The following is a 19,342-nucleotide window of genomic DNA, read 5'->3' as shown; positions in this document are numbered from 1 at the left end:
TTCGGCAATGCTGTGTTTGCAAGCTAAAAACACACTCGATCATGTGCCCAACATACATCTTCTATGATTTGGTGGTGCTACATGTTTAAAATAGCAAATATGGAAATGATAATGCTTTCGAAGTATGCGTTGAGTAACAGAGTAATTTTATTGTTGGAGTAAGCCATCTTGATCACCTATAGAGGCAAGCTATTCTGATGTTTTATGCTTACCCTGCAGGTTTTCAACGCATGATTTTATCTGTTTGCCGGAAATATGGCAGCGGGCGTGATTTCGTGCAATGAATTAATGAATTGTGGGAGACGTTATTTGCTGAATATCATCCATTGAAGATAGGATATATTCGCAATGATGAGCGTCAGAAGAGAAGTCACCTAAGTGTTAAAATTGGCTCTTGGGACATGAACATATATAATACGATTTTCGGGATCCGCTAATGACGCCATTGTCAAGAATATATACATCTGTCTGTAATTTGACATATTTCAATAGATAATTCTCATTATTTAAAACTCATAGTCCAATTAATAAATATGAAATCTAATAAGAATATTGTTGTGGATATTGGTTTCAACATACATCAACATTTAATACTTAGATACATGGTGCTCCGAAATATATTATTATTTAACTGTACCCTCGTCAATAATAGTAATAATAATAATGACAGCTATTAACATTATAGCATCTATGGATGACCGAAAACTGACCCCTGGCAATATTTATATATATGTATGTATAGGGTCACGGTCGTGCGCCAAGTTTTCAATCTCATTCTCTCTCTCTCTCTCTCTCTCTCTCACACACACACACACACACACAGAGAGAGAGAGAGAGGGAGAGAGAGAGAGAAAGAGAGAGAGAGAGAGAATTATGATCTAGGAAGGAGCTAAAGTATTAAAAATTGTGTTTTGTGCTCAGTAACTGTAAGGAAGACAATGCATACATAGTATTTCCTACTATGAGTTTTAAAATTTGAATATTCAGTATCATCACAAAACAAATGTTGAGAAGGCTGTTAATGCCGACAAACCTACAAATCTTCGCTTACCGTTGCCATCATGGTGTGATCGTAATAGTCATGGTACCCGTTCCAGTACCCGTAGTGGGAGTCGAACCCGCGATGTGTCGGGGTGTATTCCTTCTTGCTGAAACCGAGGTGCCACTTGCCAAGGGCCCTGGTGACGTAGCCAGCTTCCTTCAGGTACTCAGGGAGGATTTTCTCCTTGAGAGGAAGTCCCCAGGGTTCGGGGGCCAGGATGACTTTATGATGCATGCCTACAATTAAAGCAAGATCGATTGAGTTTTATATTATAGATATATCAGCACATAGCTATACTATTTTTACCCGTTGCGCATTACGGAGATAAGCACCTTAACTAAGACAAAATTCAGGAAAGGCCTCGAAACAAGAAAATCAAGTATGGCTGTTAAAAAGTTCCTTACTCAATTTTAAAAACTAACTCATTCATTCATTATTTAACAATTATTAAAACTAGACTATCTCTGAGGACTAAACTCCTTACCTAGGTTAAAAGCTGAGGCTGTAAAGGGGCACTCAGCACACAAGGACAAACACAGGATTTGTATCAGATAATACCCTACAAAGGATTATCCTGGACGTGGGTCTAGGCGCCAGAGCCTCGTTGGCGTGGAAAAATCTGTTACCGGCAGGAGTGTATATTGTAGGCTAGCTAGGCTATCTGCGAAGCCTGAAGTCTAGAGAATAAAATACAGGAGAGAAATCGATCAGAAATTGTAAATAATATTATTCATATCACTGAGATGATGGTGCTGATTCTGGAGTTGGCAACCTGATTTCTTACGAGTTGGCAACCTGATTTCTTACGAGTTGGCAACCCGATTTCTTACGAGTTGGCAACCCGATTTCTTACGAGTTGGCAACCTGATTTCCTATTAGTTCGCAACCTGATTTCTTATGAGTTGACAACCTGATTTCTTATGAGTTGGCAACCTGATTTCTTATGAGTTGGCAACCTGATTTCCTATGAGTTGGCAACCTGATTTCCTATGAGTTGGCAACCTGATTTCCTATGAGTTGGCAACCTGATTTCTTATGACTTGGCAACCTGATTTCCTATGAGTTGGCAACCTGATTTCCTATGAGTTGGCAACCTGATTTCTTATGAGTTCGCAACCTGATTTCTTATGAGTTCGGAACCTAATTTCTTATGAGTTCGGAACCTAATTTCTTATGAGTTCGGAACCTAATTTCTTAGGAGTTCGTAACCTAATTCTTAGGAGTTCGTAACCTAATTCTTAGGAGTTGGTAAATTTCTTTCTATTCATAGCCTAGGACCACGTGGCATTGTGAGATAGCCCAGATCTTGGACTCAGTATACGCCACTGGTTACCGGGTATGGTGCGGTCACACCCAGCTTGCAACAAACACTAAAACTAAATGCTAAGAGATCTAAACCTGACACATGGAACCTAACAATTTCTGGCCTGCAATTTCGCTTAGGTCTAAAGCCGCGTTTACGCCGGGGTTGCTAACGCATATTACCAACACGACAAATGTTAATGACATTTCGAAGAAAAACGCTTGTGAATTTGTTATCAACACCTCATGTTAACAACGGATTTCCCCTGTTGGCAATATAAATGTTGTTATCCACAAGAAGTCGGTAAAGATCAAAGAATCCCCCGCTTCCCTTCCCGCCAACATCAAGCTAGTGACAGCCAGCCAGCGAGTGCGAGAACATAGTTTCTTGTGAGGTGTGTTTTGTTCTGTAATGTATGTATCATGGAAAATCTTTTGAGTGAGATGGAGTGCTCAAAGGATCAAGTGCTGAACTTAGTTGAATTGTTCCGCGAGAAGCCCTTTAGCTCTTGCCCGCAGTGGAGGTCTCACGCAGAATCTTCTTGGGTCTTCCCTGTTGAGCCAAAATGGCACATGCTGCCGCAGCGAGTACAACTTCCTCCACACTCGACATCTTGCAGCCAAAATGTTAGCAAAAGTTATTAACAAAAATAAAGTGAAACTTGTGTTCTGATTACAAACATTTGTTGACAACATCTGTTGTTAACCGTGTTGCTAACAAAATGTTAATAATATTTGTTGGTAACATTCGGTGCTACCGCGGCTTCATAATGGATATGTGGTTAGGTTAGGAGGGCCAGGTTTAGAGCTCTTACCATTTAGTTTTAGTGTTTGTTACGTGCAAGTGAGGTTTGGCTTGTGGGTTCGTTCCCAGTTCGCCCTTTCACGAGAAAGATTTGCTCACGGTTAAGCTGTAGGTAACCGGTACTGCTTGTATGAATAACAAACTCTCGGAATTAAAACAGATTTACTCTGTCTTAAGGCAACTTTCAGTCAGAAGCGACACAACCAACCTCACGGAGCTACATTTTCGGAAGATTAACTAACTCACTCACTCTCTAGCCTTCTTAAACCCGAAGGTTCATGGCTGCAGCAACACAGGCCTTCCATCTGTCCCTATCTTGAGCAAGATCTATATACTCTTTCCCATCCCTACCGATTTCCTTTAGGTCCATCTCAATGTTGTCCCTCCATCTTCTTCTTGGCCTTCCTACAGGTCTCTTACCATCAGGTTTCCCAACAAGAATCCTGTAAACTCCTCTTTCCTATCCCATTCGTGCCACATGGCCTGCCCACCTAAGTCTTCTTCATTTAATTTTTCTAATAATATCTGGACATGAATACAAATTATGTAGTTCTAAATTATGTAACCTTCTCCACTCACCTGTGTCCTCATCCCTTTTAGGTCCAAATATTTTCCTAAGGATCTTATTTTCTAATACTCTCAATTTATGCTCCTCTTTCAATGTAAGGGACTAAGTTTCACACCCATATAATACTACAGGCAAAATTACTGTTTTGTATATTTTAACTTTTAGTTTCTTAGATATTAAACGAGAAGACAAAAGTTTATGAAGAGAGAAGTATAACATGCATTTCCTGGATTGGGCCTACTTTTTATTTCCTCTTTAATATAATTTTAACTTGTTAATATTACTCGGAAGATTAGCCGTAACAAGGCTACTTTTATAATGTAAAGTTGTGATCATTATTTTCGTTTGTCGTACTGAACAATGTGCAAAAACGTGCAAGAATAGCAGTCCGTTAGTTACGGGGGCGAGGAGAATCCATAACCCTTTTCCTCGTGTTCTCAGAGCTGCCCAACCTTGAACTAGGTCATGGTCTTTCCCCGACAGGCGGAAGTTATCCTGGACAGAAATACACCAGCACAGATTTTCACATGCCTTGATGAAATTGATGAGTAATATGGCGGAGAATTTTCATAAATAAACTCGATATTCCGGCTCGGAACGGAAAATCCGACGTTCCTTTTCCAGCAGATGACGCACACGCAATAGTCGTGCCACTTGTTCGGGGAGAAAACACCGTTGTTCACTTGTAAAGTTCTTACTTTCCTCTCCGTTGTTTCATAGGCAAGCGCTGGCCGAGATGATATCAAGGAACAAGGTCAGATGACGTCACGTCATGCAGGTCTTTTCCTTTCTGAATAATATGTTTTAATTTCCACGGATTTGTGCATGTATTGTATGCACGGTTGTTTCCTTTAGCTAAACGTCTGGGAACCATCTTCCTTCCTTGTTTCTGTGTCTACATCGTTCTTCCTCTGTTACTCTACTGATTTCCTCTGTGTGTCTTTCTTCTCCATTTCTCTAACTCTTCCTTTCTACCACTTTCATTTTTACTTATTTCTGTCTCTTCTCTCTCTCTCTCTCTCTCTCTTTTCACTTCCTCCATTTACTGTTTCTTTATCTCACTCTTTCTTTCTATCACGATTTCTTCCGTAGTTTCTCTTTTTCTCAATCTTTCTGTTTCTCTTTTTACCACTTTGTTCTACTTATTTCTGCCTGCCTCTATCTCTCTTTGTTTCTCCATTTACTGCTTCTTTATCTCACTCTTTCTATCACGACATCTTCCATAGTTTCTCTTATTCTCTTTCTTCCTATTTCTATATTTCCTCTGCCTTTTTTCTTCCTTTCTCATCTTCTCTCTTTCTAACACTTTGTTTTGCCTTCATTTCGGTTTCTCAATTTTTCTCTATTCCCCGTGTCTGACAGATTCTTTCTCGACTACAGGGTGTTTCAAAAGTCACGCAACCCAAAATTCGATCGCCTATAACATGAAAAGTCCTCCTCCGTAGCCGAGCGGATTAAGGCGTTCACTCGTCTTGAGATCGTTCGCTGCGGGACGGCGTAGGTTCGAATCCGGCTCTGGTCGGAATTTATTCGGCATACGTATAGGGCCGGTGGCAACCCACCATCGTGATGAAATTGGGGAGCTCCGAGTGAGTGAGCGTAATCCGGTCGCGAAGTCCTACAACGGCTGGGGGTCGGTCGGGCTGACCACCCGTCCCCCTAGTCTGGCTGCAGATCTCCACGACCCCTTGGTGGCTCGCGTGGGAGGGAGGCCAGCAGTCGGTAGGTAAGCCTTGGCCCAATATTGGGCTGTTGCGCTATTGGATTATTATAACATGAAAACCGTAAGAGATATTTACACCGGTTTTTTTTTTGCATTATAAAGCCCCATGCATTGAAATATTTTCCCATGTTTAACATTATCACTCTACTCCTTACAGGAAATTCAATAAATTATTCAATGGCGGAAGTCAGTGTTCATTTTCTTTCAGGGCGCCACTTTTGGGTGAAATTATGTGAAATTGTCGTAGGGTCATAATAAGTCTCTGTGATGACTGATGCCGTGTTATTGTGTCATTTGCTACCAATATGGGCCATGCGAAGACGCCTTTGATGGTTTTGGAACTGGCGATTATGTGGGTTTTTCACAGTAGCACTTTAGGAGTGTAACTCCATAGCTGGCAACACTTGCAGGTCGAAATTTTGTCAACAGACGCAGGTAACATGTGCTTAAGTATTGGCCATAAATTTACATGAAAATCATAATTTTGCACTAAATTAAATTAATTAAATCGATAAGGCTTCACCGGCAGGCCACGTATGGAAGAGGACAGAAAAGTTTACAGGGTTCTTGTTGGGTAACGTGGTGGTAAGAGACCCGTGGGAAGGCCAAGATGAAGATGCAACGACAATGTTAAGATGGCTCTGAAGGACATTGGTCAAGAGGGGACTTATCTTTCCCAAGATAGGGACAGGTATATAGATATAACCTATAGGTTTAGAAATACCAGAGAATTTGATTAATTTCTTTACTCACCGGTGTGCACAGGGTGCTTCCCCGTGAGCAGGGCGGCCCTGGAAGGTGTGCAGAGAGCGGGGACGTAGTGGCTGTTGAGGATGATTCCGTTGTAGGCCAGAGCGTCGATGTTCGGTGTTGGGATCTGATTGGACCCGTGGAAGCTGACGTCATTCCAGCCCTGCAATGTGGAAACAATTGCTGAAGAGAACACACAAAAATAAAATCCATTTTTTTAGTGTTAACATTATATTTAGATTATAGCAGTACCTACACAGAGACTATCAAATAGGGGCGGTTCAAGACAAGATCTTCACCCATGCGAGGTTGGATTCTTGGTATCCCCCCCTTATCTTCGAGCTTCCTCCATTTAAAAAACATGACCATGTTATAAATTAACGGTTTTAAGGACCAAAAATAATAGTGTAGTGCCTCCCCGATGGCTAACTGGTAACGTCGTCACCTTGTAATCAAGGGTTCCCGGGTTCGATACCCGGTGGAGGCACATAGTGGTTCGGATCCCACTTTAAACTGTAGGTCCAGTCCCGATTATCCTTACTGTGCGTAAAGTGGACTTGAAACACCAACTCAATCAATAAATCAACACTTTAAGTAAGTGTTACTTAAACACAATTATTGTAGGTATGTGTTTATTTAATACGAACACAATGACATCAAAATAACAGTAATCTCTTACCTTAATTGCTACATGACTTTGCAATATACTTATTATGTTATACAGCAGTATCTTTAATTAATTGTCGTCAACAATAAATCCAACTCTTTTAAAACAAATAGACACGCATCCATTGAAGACAGATAGTGGTCAGCCAGCCCTTTTATAAGTCCATAAGTATTTGTATGATTGCTAGTGGCAATGCTTCTATGCTAGCATGCAATGTTAACCGGACATTATACATTGTTTCATATTTTTACTTATTCTAACCGGGCCTGGATTTAGATATGGGAGGGGGAGGCCTTGGCAACCGGGGATGGGAATTATTGATTGATTGATTTGCTTTATTGCACCTCGCATTTTGTGTCACTTTTGGATAATTTGCGAAGATGGGGATGAGTGATGATATGATGAAATTGATGAATACACACTCACAAACATCCATGCGCAAGCCAGGATTCGAACCCGGGACCCCTGGCGTCCGGGGAGGGATGGGAATTAGTTTGAAGAAAACCGTATATATACAGAAATAATGGTTGGGTTCAACTTAGCAGAGTTATAGTTTAATTGTTAATATATATTTATTATTAAATACTTTTCAATATAACCGTCTCTAAACAATTTGGATCTATATATTGGCGTCATGTACATTGATTAATTAACCGTAACAAGTATTATTACATATTAACTTTTTATTTTGTTTGCCACATCTTTTATTATCTTTTATTTCCATTTACTGAAAGAGGTAAGAAAGCGACGTAAGATAGCCAAATCAGAAGCACCGCCCGTTATTAATTCCTAGTGACTGGTACATTTCTTGGAGGAACTTGGATTTCCCACTTCATCAACCCATGCGTGGGAATTTACCTGCTCAGGTATGGAGGAAATACCTCAATTCAATCCCGCCTACAAAGAAGATTGCGGAAAAAGACACCTCGATTATCCAATACCCAATATATAGAAGAGTGACGTGCTGCCATCTCTAAACAGGCGCGAAACTACTTCCTAGCAGTGCGTGGGAGGCTGCTTCTGATTGGATCCAACCCTTTTATATGAGTCCTTTTCCTTCAAAATGGCGCCTACGCGCTACTGCGAAAGAACAGCTGCGTTGACAATTTACGTTTTTCGTTTTTTGTACTTTGAAATGTTTCAAAACAGTTAGAAACAAATGTTTTGCAATAATAGTTGTTAATAAATATTAACAATGTATTTGAACGATAGAACAACACCGGGACTAAGATAAGAGAGAGATCTGTTGGGCTGCTGCTAAACTACTATAGACAGTCTGTTCCGGTCATTTTTTACAGGGTGTATTGTAAAAACTTGACTGAAGAAACAACACTGCCATCCAACTAGCGTAAAAAATAATGACCATGACCGATTTTAAAGTCATTACATAGCCATGAGCGTAAGGAGGGTGCATTGAACCGCCCCCTCAGAAATTGGCATCATTCATTTCAACTTACAAACAAAAAAATGAAAGATTGTTCTTTACTTAATAGCAGAATAAGGTTCAGTCAGTTTGTAAGCTAAAATAATAATACAGGGTGACTGGTAATTAGATGTATTCCCTGAAAGGGGTTAAAGTAGAGACAATTTGCAATAAATTTGACCATATGATACCCCGTCCGAAAATTAGTAGTTTTCGAGATAATCGAATTTCAATTGTTTTTTTAAAAAATGACAATTTTCCACATAAATAGATGAAATGAGAAAAAACTGCTCATTGTATGGAACTTATTTCAACGTTTTCTGATAGCTAACAAATAAGTGGTTCGTTGAAAATTAAGTTTTTCCCAAATAACAATCACATGTAAGTACCGGGTGGGTCTAAACTTACAAGTGATGATAAAAAAATTCACTCTTAGTTTACTTGGCAACGTATTAATAACAAAAATGATATGACACGAAGCGTACAAATTACTTAAATTACTTCCTTGCGTCATCTGCCATCCAACAAGGTACAAATGTTGCTAACATTCACATTTGTGTACAAGAAATAATACTTCATTCATCTTCATGTGAACGGAATCAATGCACAATACAATTAAAGAACATTACACGTCTTGCTCAAAGTGGGCCCCTCCGTTACGAATGCAGGCACGCAGGTTTTTGCGGACATTTGGTCTCTTAACTCGTGATGTGATGGTGTCCTTGATGTGTTGACCAGCTGTTAAGATCCTGTCCCTGAGCTCTTCTTGCGAGTTTACCTGTATCTTGTCATGTGGCTCCAAATGTAAAAGTCGCAAGGCTTCAAATCGATCGGGGGATCGAGCTGGGCAGCCATCATGCTTGTAAATTATGTCACGTCTTGTAGCTAGAGGCACATCCTCCAACAACATTGCCATCCCGTTCCTCAAGAAATGTTCGTAAGTGATGCCTTTTAAGATTTGGGGCAGGAAAAATGGCTCGATCAAATGATTGTTGATTACGCCCATCCATACTTCTGCTTAGACGTGCGACTGTGGCTGGATGAAAATTACCCAAAGAAATGGATTGACCGAGGCGGCTCGATTCCCTGGCCGGCTCGATCGCCCGATTTGAAGCCTTGCGACTTTTACATTTGGAGCCACATGACAAGAGACAGGTAAACTCGCAAGAAGAGCTCAGGGACAGGATCTTAACAGCTGGTCAACACATCAAGGACACCATCACATCACGAGTTAAGAGACCAAATGTCCGCAAAAACCTGCGTGCCTGCATTCGTAACGGAGGTGCCCACTTTGAGCAAGACGTGTAATGTTCTTTAATTGTATTGTGCATTGATTCCGTTCACATGAAGATGAATGAAGTATTATTTCTTGTACACAAATGTGAATGTTAGCAACATTTGTACCTTGTTGGATGGCAGATGACGCAAGGAAGTAATTTAAGTAATTTGTACGCTTCGTGTCATATCATTTTTGTTATTAATACGTTGCCAAGTAAACTAAGAGTGAATTTTTTTATCATCACTTGTAAGTTTAGACCCACCCGGTACTTACATGTGATTGTTATTTGGGAAAAACTTAATTTTCAACGAACCACTTATTTGTTAGCTATCAGAAAACGCTGAAATAAGTTCCATACAATGAGCAGTTTTTTTCTCAATTCATCTATTTATGTGGAAAATTGTCATTTTTTTAAAAAAACAATTGAAATTCGATTATCTCGAAAACTACTAATTTTCGGACGGGGTATCATATGGTCAAATTTATTGCAAATTGTCTCTACTTTAACCCCTTTCAGGGAATACATCTAATTACCAGTCACCCTGTATATTAACCAAAGTGAACAAATGCGTGAAGACAGGCATGTTTTACTTTCACCTACGTAAAAATTTGCATTGTGGCTTCGAGCAGCCATGATTGAGACCAGTTTTTGCAAGCATGCGGAATTCAAGCGGACGGGCAGAAGATACTAACACAGACATTCGTGATTTAAAACAATCATGCAGTTGGTGCAGATGCAAAGAACGCTACGTGGTGGATATTTCCAAATAAATTGGCCGCAAACATGGCGGCTGTGTGCATCCTGACGTCACAGTTTTCAAAATTATAAAAGTGAGATTTTTATTTAAGAGGTCGTACAATATAAGCTTGCCTAAGAATGTCTTCTAGCTTTTAATGCTTTTCTTATAAGTGCTTTTCTTATAAGATAATATGACATGCGAAATAATATAAATGTAATATTTTTACGTGATTTTTGGTGTTCTTCGCGAATTTCATCCTAATTGAAGGATATTCAGTGGAGGGAAAAAATACATTTTATCTTTTTGAGTTTAATAGCGGGCATAGGTTCGCCCCACCCACCCCCCTTCCTTCCATCACTGCTTCCTTTCTTTCCTGCTGCCCACATGCGGATTCCAGTTGCGTTGGCGTAGGCGGCATTCAATTGCGGCGTTTCCTGCACACTCAAAAGGTAAATTCCCACACTTAGGCTGATGAAGTGGGAAATTTCGCTTCCTCCTTGAAGCGTACCAGTCACTAATTGGAATTGATCATGTGCGGCGTTTCTGATTCATTCACGGCAAAGGCAGGCAGACTGGCAGCAACTTTCATCCGTGACCTTGACACTGACGTGCACGAGCCGTCAAGTGTATCCAACTGTTAGCAACAGCTTTCAAGTGCGATCCTTCAAACTGTTTTTGTCTACAGGTCCCAATTGCAAATCTGGCAAAGTCAACTTTTTACAAGATACAAATTTAAAACTTGCTCTGATACATGTCTTTTGAAAGGAGAAAGGCCAGGATCCCGTTTTTGAACAGAATTTATCTTTAGTATCATCGTTTGCAGCTACCTTTCAACAATAGTACATTTTTGTTCACCACCTCGTTCTGCAGCGTGTATCATAATTAGAGTAAACAATTTATCAGGTTTACTGATAAAACATTACCTGAAACACAACAATGTGTTGCATAACAATCTTCAAGTTTTGTTTTCATGGGCAAGACTTTTGTAAACCCGATCATTGTGGCGCTGGTGTAGTGTAGTAGTAATGTAGAAAATGGCGACTTTCTAAAGACCCCAGACCATACACCCCTAGACTTCTGCATTTGGAGCTTTGTAAAAGGCGAAGTCCATGTGCCACCTATGCTGCAGAATGTGAAGCAACTAAAGGAGAGAAAAAGAAACGTCCTTGCTTTGGTGAACGAGAAGTTCTTGGGAAAAGTGTGGCAAGAGCTCGGAATTTCGATGGGGTGTGTGTCTCGTAACTGGTGGAAGCCACATTGAACATTTGTTCATAGAAACTTGAGGTGTTACTGATTGATAGATAACAAATATCATTGTTGTTTTCCATATAGTTTAGTCGAAATAAATTCTTAATGTTGTAAACTCTATTATGATACACCCTGCATTTGAGTCCACAACCAGCTTTGAATACACTTTTACTTGTGTCACTAATGCATTAAATAATTGTATGATATTGTATTTATTGCCGATTTTCTGCCACTTTTGGCTAATCACGACAATGAAAACAGGATATAGAATAAACCCTACAGAGGTTTATATACCCTCTTACATTGGACTGTCTCCTGGAAATGTCGCCCCTCGCACTCCTTCTAAACGCTGGACCCCCTTATTCATAGTGGAGTAGTTGGTTAATGCACCGGAAGTAAAATCAGAGGCCTGTCGTAGGTTCGATTCCCAACACCGGCAAATAAATTTGTTCACCTGAAGACGAGAGAAGTGGTGCTCTCTCGAAACATAGTGTTAGTATAATAATAGTTTAAAGCTCTAGACAATTGAGGGGTCTAGTGAGAGAGGGAGCTATGCCACTTTGACAAGAAATGGAAATAAATTGAGTTTTCTAAAGCAGTGCGTTGAGTCATAATTTGTATAACAAAGGGTATTTTTTTTTTTGCTGAACATATTGTTAGGTAAATTATTCAAAAGGAAAAATATGAATTTCAATATAAATACCATTTATTATGAACATGTGTGGTATATTGTTGTACCCATGTGGAAAAATCAAAATAGCACATCAAATACTTTGAACAAGGCTTAAATACTTTTGCCTGAGTGTAAATCATGTTCACAGGGTTACATACGATCTACATAAAGACAACTTCATATGTCTTCTGGAGAATCTTCACTGTCCATTGTTTCTGTGGATTTTAGATTTTGGTAAACACCATGAAGAACTGGAGGACTATAAGGCATTATTGCCATGAGATCTTTTAACTTCAGGGCTGATATTAAATCTAGCACCGGTTACTGCCACACAACCTCTGCCACTCCTATTGCAGACACCACCAGTAAGTGGCATAGCTCCTTCTCTCACTCAAAATGCTGATGAGGACGTATTCAAAAACTCAGAAAATCTGCTGAAGAACAAGCGGGAGCTATGCCACATGGTTGTAGTTCACATGATAGATGGCAGATGGTAGGAGAAGACTGAAAATGGCAAAAAATAAAATTTTCATGATTTGTGGCATAGCTCCCTCTCTCACTAGACCCCTCAATTGACAATGACCAATTAACATTGCATGCTAATGCTAGTCATTATTGAAGGAAAACTAGTTGCAATTTCTGAATGGCCTCTTCAAGAGCATTCCCATTGTTACGCACAGGAAAAAAATTAAGCTAGGAACTTACTTCGGCATTTCATTAAGCAATTAAGAAAGCCAGTCGCTTAATTGCTCCTCAAACGTGGGAAGTGAAAGTTTTATTGCGTAGCATTTAAAGTTTACGTGGTTAACCTTAACATTTGATAAATGCAAAAGATAAAAAAAAAAATAATAAACCCAGTAAGACACAAGCCAGGTCTGGTCAACCCGCCGTATTTGTGCAAGAGCGTTCTTGCATGCACGCGAGGACTGCAGGACGAACAGCGTTACTGTAGCGTTATAAGAGGTGCGGAGAGATGAGGCTTCGTCGATCGCGTTCGGGCCGCGTGAAAACTCTCGTCTTCTAATTCGGGGGTAACAATACACTGTGGCATTGTAATCATGGGAGAAGAAACAGGAGGTGGTTCCGTGTAAAAAAGGGTCAGTGCCAGTGAGTTTAGAGAATAACGCAGCGTACGGTCACCGACAATAAAAACGGGACACCTATATCCTGAAACACTCGCTTCTTTTATATGCGTTATGTGTGTTGCCTAACTCAACGGCAATGACAGAATTTGCAATTGGAAATTTGCTATTAAAATCCACTCATCGAAGTATATTTAGGGGCCCTCCCCGATGGTGTAGTGGTAACGTCGTCCCCTATGACGCACTCCCCCCCAAAAGGTGGAACATCCCCCCTTTATGCCGAATTATTTAATTATTTTGGTCAGACAGAATTTGCGGAACAATATAATACAGACATATTTAAGCAACATATGTTTACTTTACGTAGTGTAGCCTCACTGCCATTGTTAGTGTACTGAACCATATTCTTAACAGTTTGTCTGCTTGACTAACCTTGTATTAATGCGAACGAACTGATTCTAAAGACATAAGAGGTGGTGTTTCATTTGAACTCAATCGCCGCGATCAGCCACAGGTAGGTAGAAGAACTGTACATAATAACCATAACTAAAAGTCCATAACAAGTTAATCAAAGAAATGATCCCCCATTTCTGTGTGAAGATACGTAGAGTTGGTACACAATTTTGTCCCCCGCCCCAAAAACTACGTCATGAATACCACCTGTGGGCACCCCTGCTTGGGTTCGATACACGGTGGAGGCACGTAGTGGTTCGAATTCCACTTTAAAACTGTAGGTCCAGTCCCGATTAACCTATCTGTGCATAAAGTGGAGTTAAAACAACAAATCAATTATCGCCGTAGATTTAGGCAACACTCATAACAGGGAAGGGAGAATTTCCATTATTTTCCTGATGACTGTACTGTATTTTTGTCCCTACTACCAATGTGTCACAGATTCCGGTGAGAAGTAAACAGACTATTTCACGGTTAAGGTTACTCACAGACTCATTTCGCTTTTTTTTTCCCCCGACCTTGAAGGACCATTCTTGAATGAAGTTACTTCGGTTATCGTGTCCAGGGTTAGAAATGGCCTACTAACACTCAAGGTAAACAACAACATTCCGCCGACGATTAAAGGCCTAGAGACGCTATTTTAATGACCTGAACTCGAAAAGTTGCTCCCGTTATGACTATATCGTTCGGAAAATAACATGCAGTTCAGGGAGAGCTAAGAGTGTCCTGGGAAGATAAACGGACGTAGCTTCTTCCGGTATCACGAGTCACGGTGTTGATTTTTAAAACACGCGTATTATTGAAAGTAGAATAGCGCTACGTGACTTAAATGTGAATGCATATCATAGGCGCAGACTCCATGGGGCTTCGGGTGGGGGGGGGGCTCGAGCCCCTCCCCCAATGTTATTGATATGGGGCAGAGCCCCCACAAATAATTTTGCTTAAGAGAATCTAATGTATTATTTTGCTTCTCTTGTAAAGTTTACTCTGTGCCACATGAACTTAACTTTAAATACACATTTGAAATGTTCTAGACCATCAACTTTGGGGGGCTGAGACCGCTAAACCATCAACTTTGGGGGGCTATGACCAGAGACAGCAAAACACATGACTTATTACTATATACTAAGTATATAATTATGAGTATTGTTAACATTTTTACTAAAAGGAGTTTCAAAATAAGATGTGCATGAACTAGGAGAGTGGATGGGACGTTCGGGCTACAAATGGCTCTCACATCACATTCAGAACGAGATAATTGATATATTAGGGAGATCTGTTTTGCGCCCCGTGGTAGCAGATATATTTTGCTATTATGGTTGACGAAACTTGTGACATATCCACTCGTGCACAATTGACGCTTTGCAATCGAACTGTAAATAAAAATTTTAATATTTTTGAGGAATTCATGGGCTTTTACGAGATTCCGAACACTGAGGCCAAAAGTTAAAAAAGGGAGGGAGGGAGTCATTCATTAATTTATTTCAGTGATCATATCCCCCCCCCAATAATTTTGACAAGTCGGCGCCCCTGATGCATATATTTCTTTCTGCATTTTTAAACATGTTCAGCGTGATTTCAAGACAAGGACAAGAAATCGCGAGTTCGAATCTGTTTTTTTCTTCTTTTCTTTAAGGTGCATATTAGCAACAATACACTTATTGAGTCCGAAGCATAGTTATGTTTTATAATATTACAGCAGAAGAAATACTTGGCTTAGCAGTGGCGGCGATTGGGTTCCAAAACCGGGGAGGGAAGGTGCCAAATCTGGGGGGAGCAAAGACAGTATATTTTCCTTTGTAGATAATGTTTAGCATAGTATGGGAGCAAAAGTGGCTAGAAGTGGGGGCAATTGCCCCTCCCTAATCGCCCCCACTGCTTGGCTGAGGCTAAGTCTCGTCTCTATGTCCAAGAGCAAGCCTCCGTCTTTGCTCTAGTCCATACACGCAGGCAGCACACACAGCTTGCCATCGCAGAAAACTTTGGGAATATAGTGTAGGTGTCGTTGCCTCGTTTCGACACTACGAACCCTCAAATAAACTGCATTTTGTTCTGAATGTAAGGGATTGATTGATTGATTAAGTTTGTGTTTTTAAGTTCACGTTATGCACAGTAAGGTTAATCGGCATTGGACCTACAGTTTAAACTGGTATCCGAAGCACTACTTTCCTCCACCAAGTATCAAACCCGGAACCCCTTGATTACAAGACGACGACGCTACCACTGCGCCATCGTGGAGGCTTCTGGCACTTAAGGAGATTTCAGACCTAAGCAATAAGACACACGCGACACGTGTAGCTTGGGACGAGCCAGTCAACAGAAACGGCTTTCGCCATAGCGGCCATGAGAGGCCGCAGAAGCCTGCGTTAGATTGGTGAAATCCTTAAGCGAATCCAGGCCTGGGCATGAGAGTTACTTTTGCAATTTCATCTAATCAACCTCATCGTCGCGATTAGCCAAAATGCGAAGAACTACGCAAAATAATTCAAAACGGCTGAAGTGTGACAAACCCAGTGGTAGAAACTTAAAATGTTGAAACGCTGGCAAATATAGGAACACAAAAACTGAATATATTGAAACAATGGCAAATATTGGGACACAAATTGTTGAATCAATGTTACACAGGAACACAAAAGCTGAATATGTTGAAATAATGGCAAGTATAAGAACGCAAATACTGAATATGTTGAAACAGTGTCAAATAGGAAAACAAAAATTGAAAAACATAACCAGTGGCTCTACAGCCCTAGAAGGACCTTGGCCTATCTCCCGACTGCCAGTCTCCTTCCCACAATCCTACCTAGAGGTGTGGAGATCTTCAACCGGTAATGGGGTGTTATAGGGTCAGCACGTCGAACCCTCAGCCGTTATAGGAAATTTCCCAGACCGTGTTACGCTATTCACTCGTAGCTCCCAAATTGCCTCACGATGACGGGTTGCCACCGGTCCTATACACAGGTCGAAAACCCAGAGACTGAACCCAGCCGGACTTGAACCCATGCCGTTCCACAGTCGGAATCCAAAGCACATCGCCTTAGACCGCACGGCCACGGAGGGGGACCAATTGCAAGTATAGGGACACAAAAGCGAATATGTTGAAACAGTGATAAATGAAACTAAAAAATTGATGTTGAAACAGTGGCAAATATAGGAACACACAACCTGAATATGTTGAAAGAATGGCAAATATAGGAACACAAAATCTGAATATGTTGAAACAATGGCAAATATAGGAAGAGAAAATCTGAATATGTTGAAACAGTGGCATATATAGTAACAGAAAAACCTAATACGTTGAAACAATTGGAAGTATAGGAACGCAAAATTGAATATGTTGAAACAATGACAAATACAGGAAGACAAAAACTGAATATGTTGAAACAATGCCAAAAATAGGAAGACAAAAACTGAATATGTTGAAAAAATGCCAAAAATAGGAAAACAAAAACTGAATATGTTGAAAAATGACAAATATAGGAAAACAAAAACTGAATATGTTGAAACAATGACAAATATAGGAACACAAAAACTGAATATATTCACACAGTTGAAACAATATGTTGAAACGATGGCAAATATAGGAACGCAAAATTGAATATGTTGAAACTAGACAAATAGGAAGACGAAAATCGAATTTGTTGAAACAATTGCAAGTATAGGAACACAAAATCTAATATGTTGAAACAATAGCAAATATAGGAACATAAAAACCTTTGTTGAAACAGTGGCAAATATAGGAACACAATCTTGATTCTCAACGATTCGAAAGAAGACAAAAATTAAGAAACCATAACTCACCAGGTCATCTGCTAACATGATGATGATGTTTGGTCTCCGGGCTGTGGTCGAGGAGTCCGCACCAGCAATGGACACGCATAAACAGAGCACCAATAATCGCACCATCCCGACGTTTCAGATTAGAACTTTCTGAAATAAAGAAAATTTAAATATACTACAGTGCTACAGGCGTCCACCTGGCAAGTGAAATTCAATTGGTCATTAGTTGATCTGCCTTGATCTTACCTTGATTTTCATAAACAAAAACAGTGTGGCCATCTCTCAACAAAAGAGACTAGAACAACGGAAGTGTGTGAAAATTGTAGAGGTTTGGCGTCAAACGTCACAAGGAAACCGTGAGTAAGGAGACTTAGAGGAAGGGGTGGATAATTTGTGGGGGTGCCCCGTTAATTTTGTTGTGGGCGAAAACGTCACAGTTTATTGATGATGCTAGTAGAAAAAGTGATTATAGGCTATATGAGGGATGATTGTTATTTAGCGTCACTTTTCAGCCGATGTTGACTATTCTCAAATATGTCGAAAAGTGACGATAAGATTATATTCATGAAGGGAAATTCACAAAGAATACACATTCCCAGGCCGGGATTCGAACCCGGAACTCTTGGCGTCTTAGCGCGCTGTGTTAATTACTCCCCCCATGGAGGTTTAAAGTTCGATCCGAACCATTATGCAGTGCGACTCCAATGAGGATCGAACCAGGAATCTCTTTCATTGACGATATCCTGATATAAAATGAATTTATTCGGTAATCAGGATTTTTCAAATAAATTTCACGAGCTTCATCGTCGCGATTAACACACGAGGTAGAAAACCAATGTATAATAAAAATAGCTACATGTTTCGCTTTTAGTTGTTGGCAAACATTCATCTTAGGTACTTTGGTTCTATTACAGGTCAGTGGTATTTTGATATGCTAACATGTTTATGTATTCTTTGATTGATTGATGATACTTCTCTCTTCATAAACTTTTGTCTTCTCGTTTAATATCTAAGAAACAAAGTAAAAATATACAAAACAGTAATTTTGCCTGTAGTATTATATGGATGTGAAACTTGGTCCCTTACATTGAAAGAGGAACATAAATTGAGAGTATTTGAAAATAAGATCCTTAGGAAAATATTTGGACCTAAAAGGGATGAGGAGACAGGTGAATGGAGAAGGTTTATTCATGTCCAGATATTATTTGAATAATTAAATCAAGACTTAGGTGGGCAGGCCATGTGGCACGAGAGGAAAGAGGAGTTTACAGGATTCTTGTTGGGAAACCTGATGGTAAGAGACCTGTAGGAAGGCCAAGACAAAGATGGAGGGACAACGTTCAGATGCACCTAAAGGTAATCGGTAGGGATGGAAAAAGGGTATATAGATCTTGCTCAAGATAGGGACAGATGGAAGGCCTGTGTTGCTGCAGCCATGAACCTTCGGGTTTAAGAAGGCTATAGAGTTAGCTATAGTTAGTTTAAGACAACAAAGTGATTTCTGAATTGAGTTAAATCTTGTAAAAAGAATGAAAAATTTTCTACCCTGTCTTATACTTATTCCAAATTGATTTTTTTGAATTAGACGTTTGTGGTATACTTGTTTCTGGTTACCAGGGAAGGAGCTGTGGTGATCTAGTCGGTAGGGCGTCTACCCACCGCACGGGGGACCCGGGTTCCATTCCCGGGCTGGGTGACCTAAGGTAGAAAATTTTCCGGCCTTGTCCCCGCACGGCTCTGCGACTCATCCAGCCTCAAATTAATAGGTACCTGGGGGCAACCCTGGGGAGTAAAGGCGACCAGAACGTGG

General features: G+C 40.2%; 1 protein-coding gene across 2 annotated transcripts in view; it reads right to left on the bottom strand.

The window, feature by feature from the left end:
• The window catches only part of LOC145997283 (arylsulfatase B-like), a 107,959-nt gene that overhangs the window by 21,677 nt on the left and 66,940 nt on the right, over positions 1–19,342 (bottom strand). For both annotated transcript variants that reach the window (XM_083134172.1, XM_083134171.1), the window contains exons 2-4: positions 17,554–17,682; positions 6,194–6,353; positions 1,052–1,278 (exon numbers count right to left, since the gene is read on the bottom strand). In XM_083134172.1, coding sequence (XP_082990298.1) covers positions 1,052–1,278; positions 6,194–6,353; positions 17,554–17,658 — 492 coding nt within the window. In that variant the 5' untranslated portion in view covers positions 17,659–17,682. The remainder of the gene's footprint in view (positions 1–1,051; positions 1,279–6,193; positions 6,354–17,553; positions 17,683–19,342) is intronic.

This window comes from Lepisma saccharinum, chromosome 13 (genome assembly GCF_977018435.1).
Source record: "Lepisma saccharinum chromosome 13, izLepSacc3.1, whole genome shotgun sequence".
NCBI classification, from domain to species: Eukaryota; Metazoa; Arthropoda; class Insecta; order Zygentoma; family Lepismatidae; genus Lepisma; species Lepisma saccharinum.
Note: the sequence above shows the minus strand (reverse complement) of the source record. Positions and strands in the feature narration are given on the sequence as shown.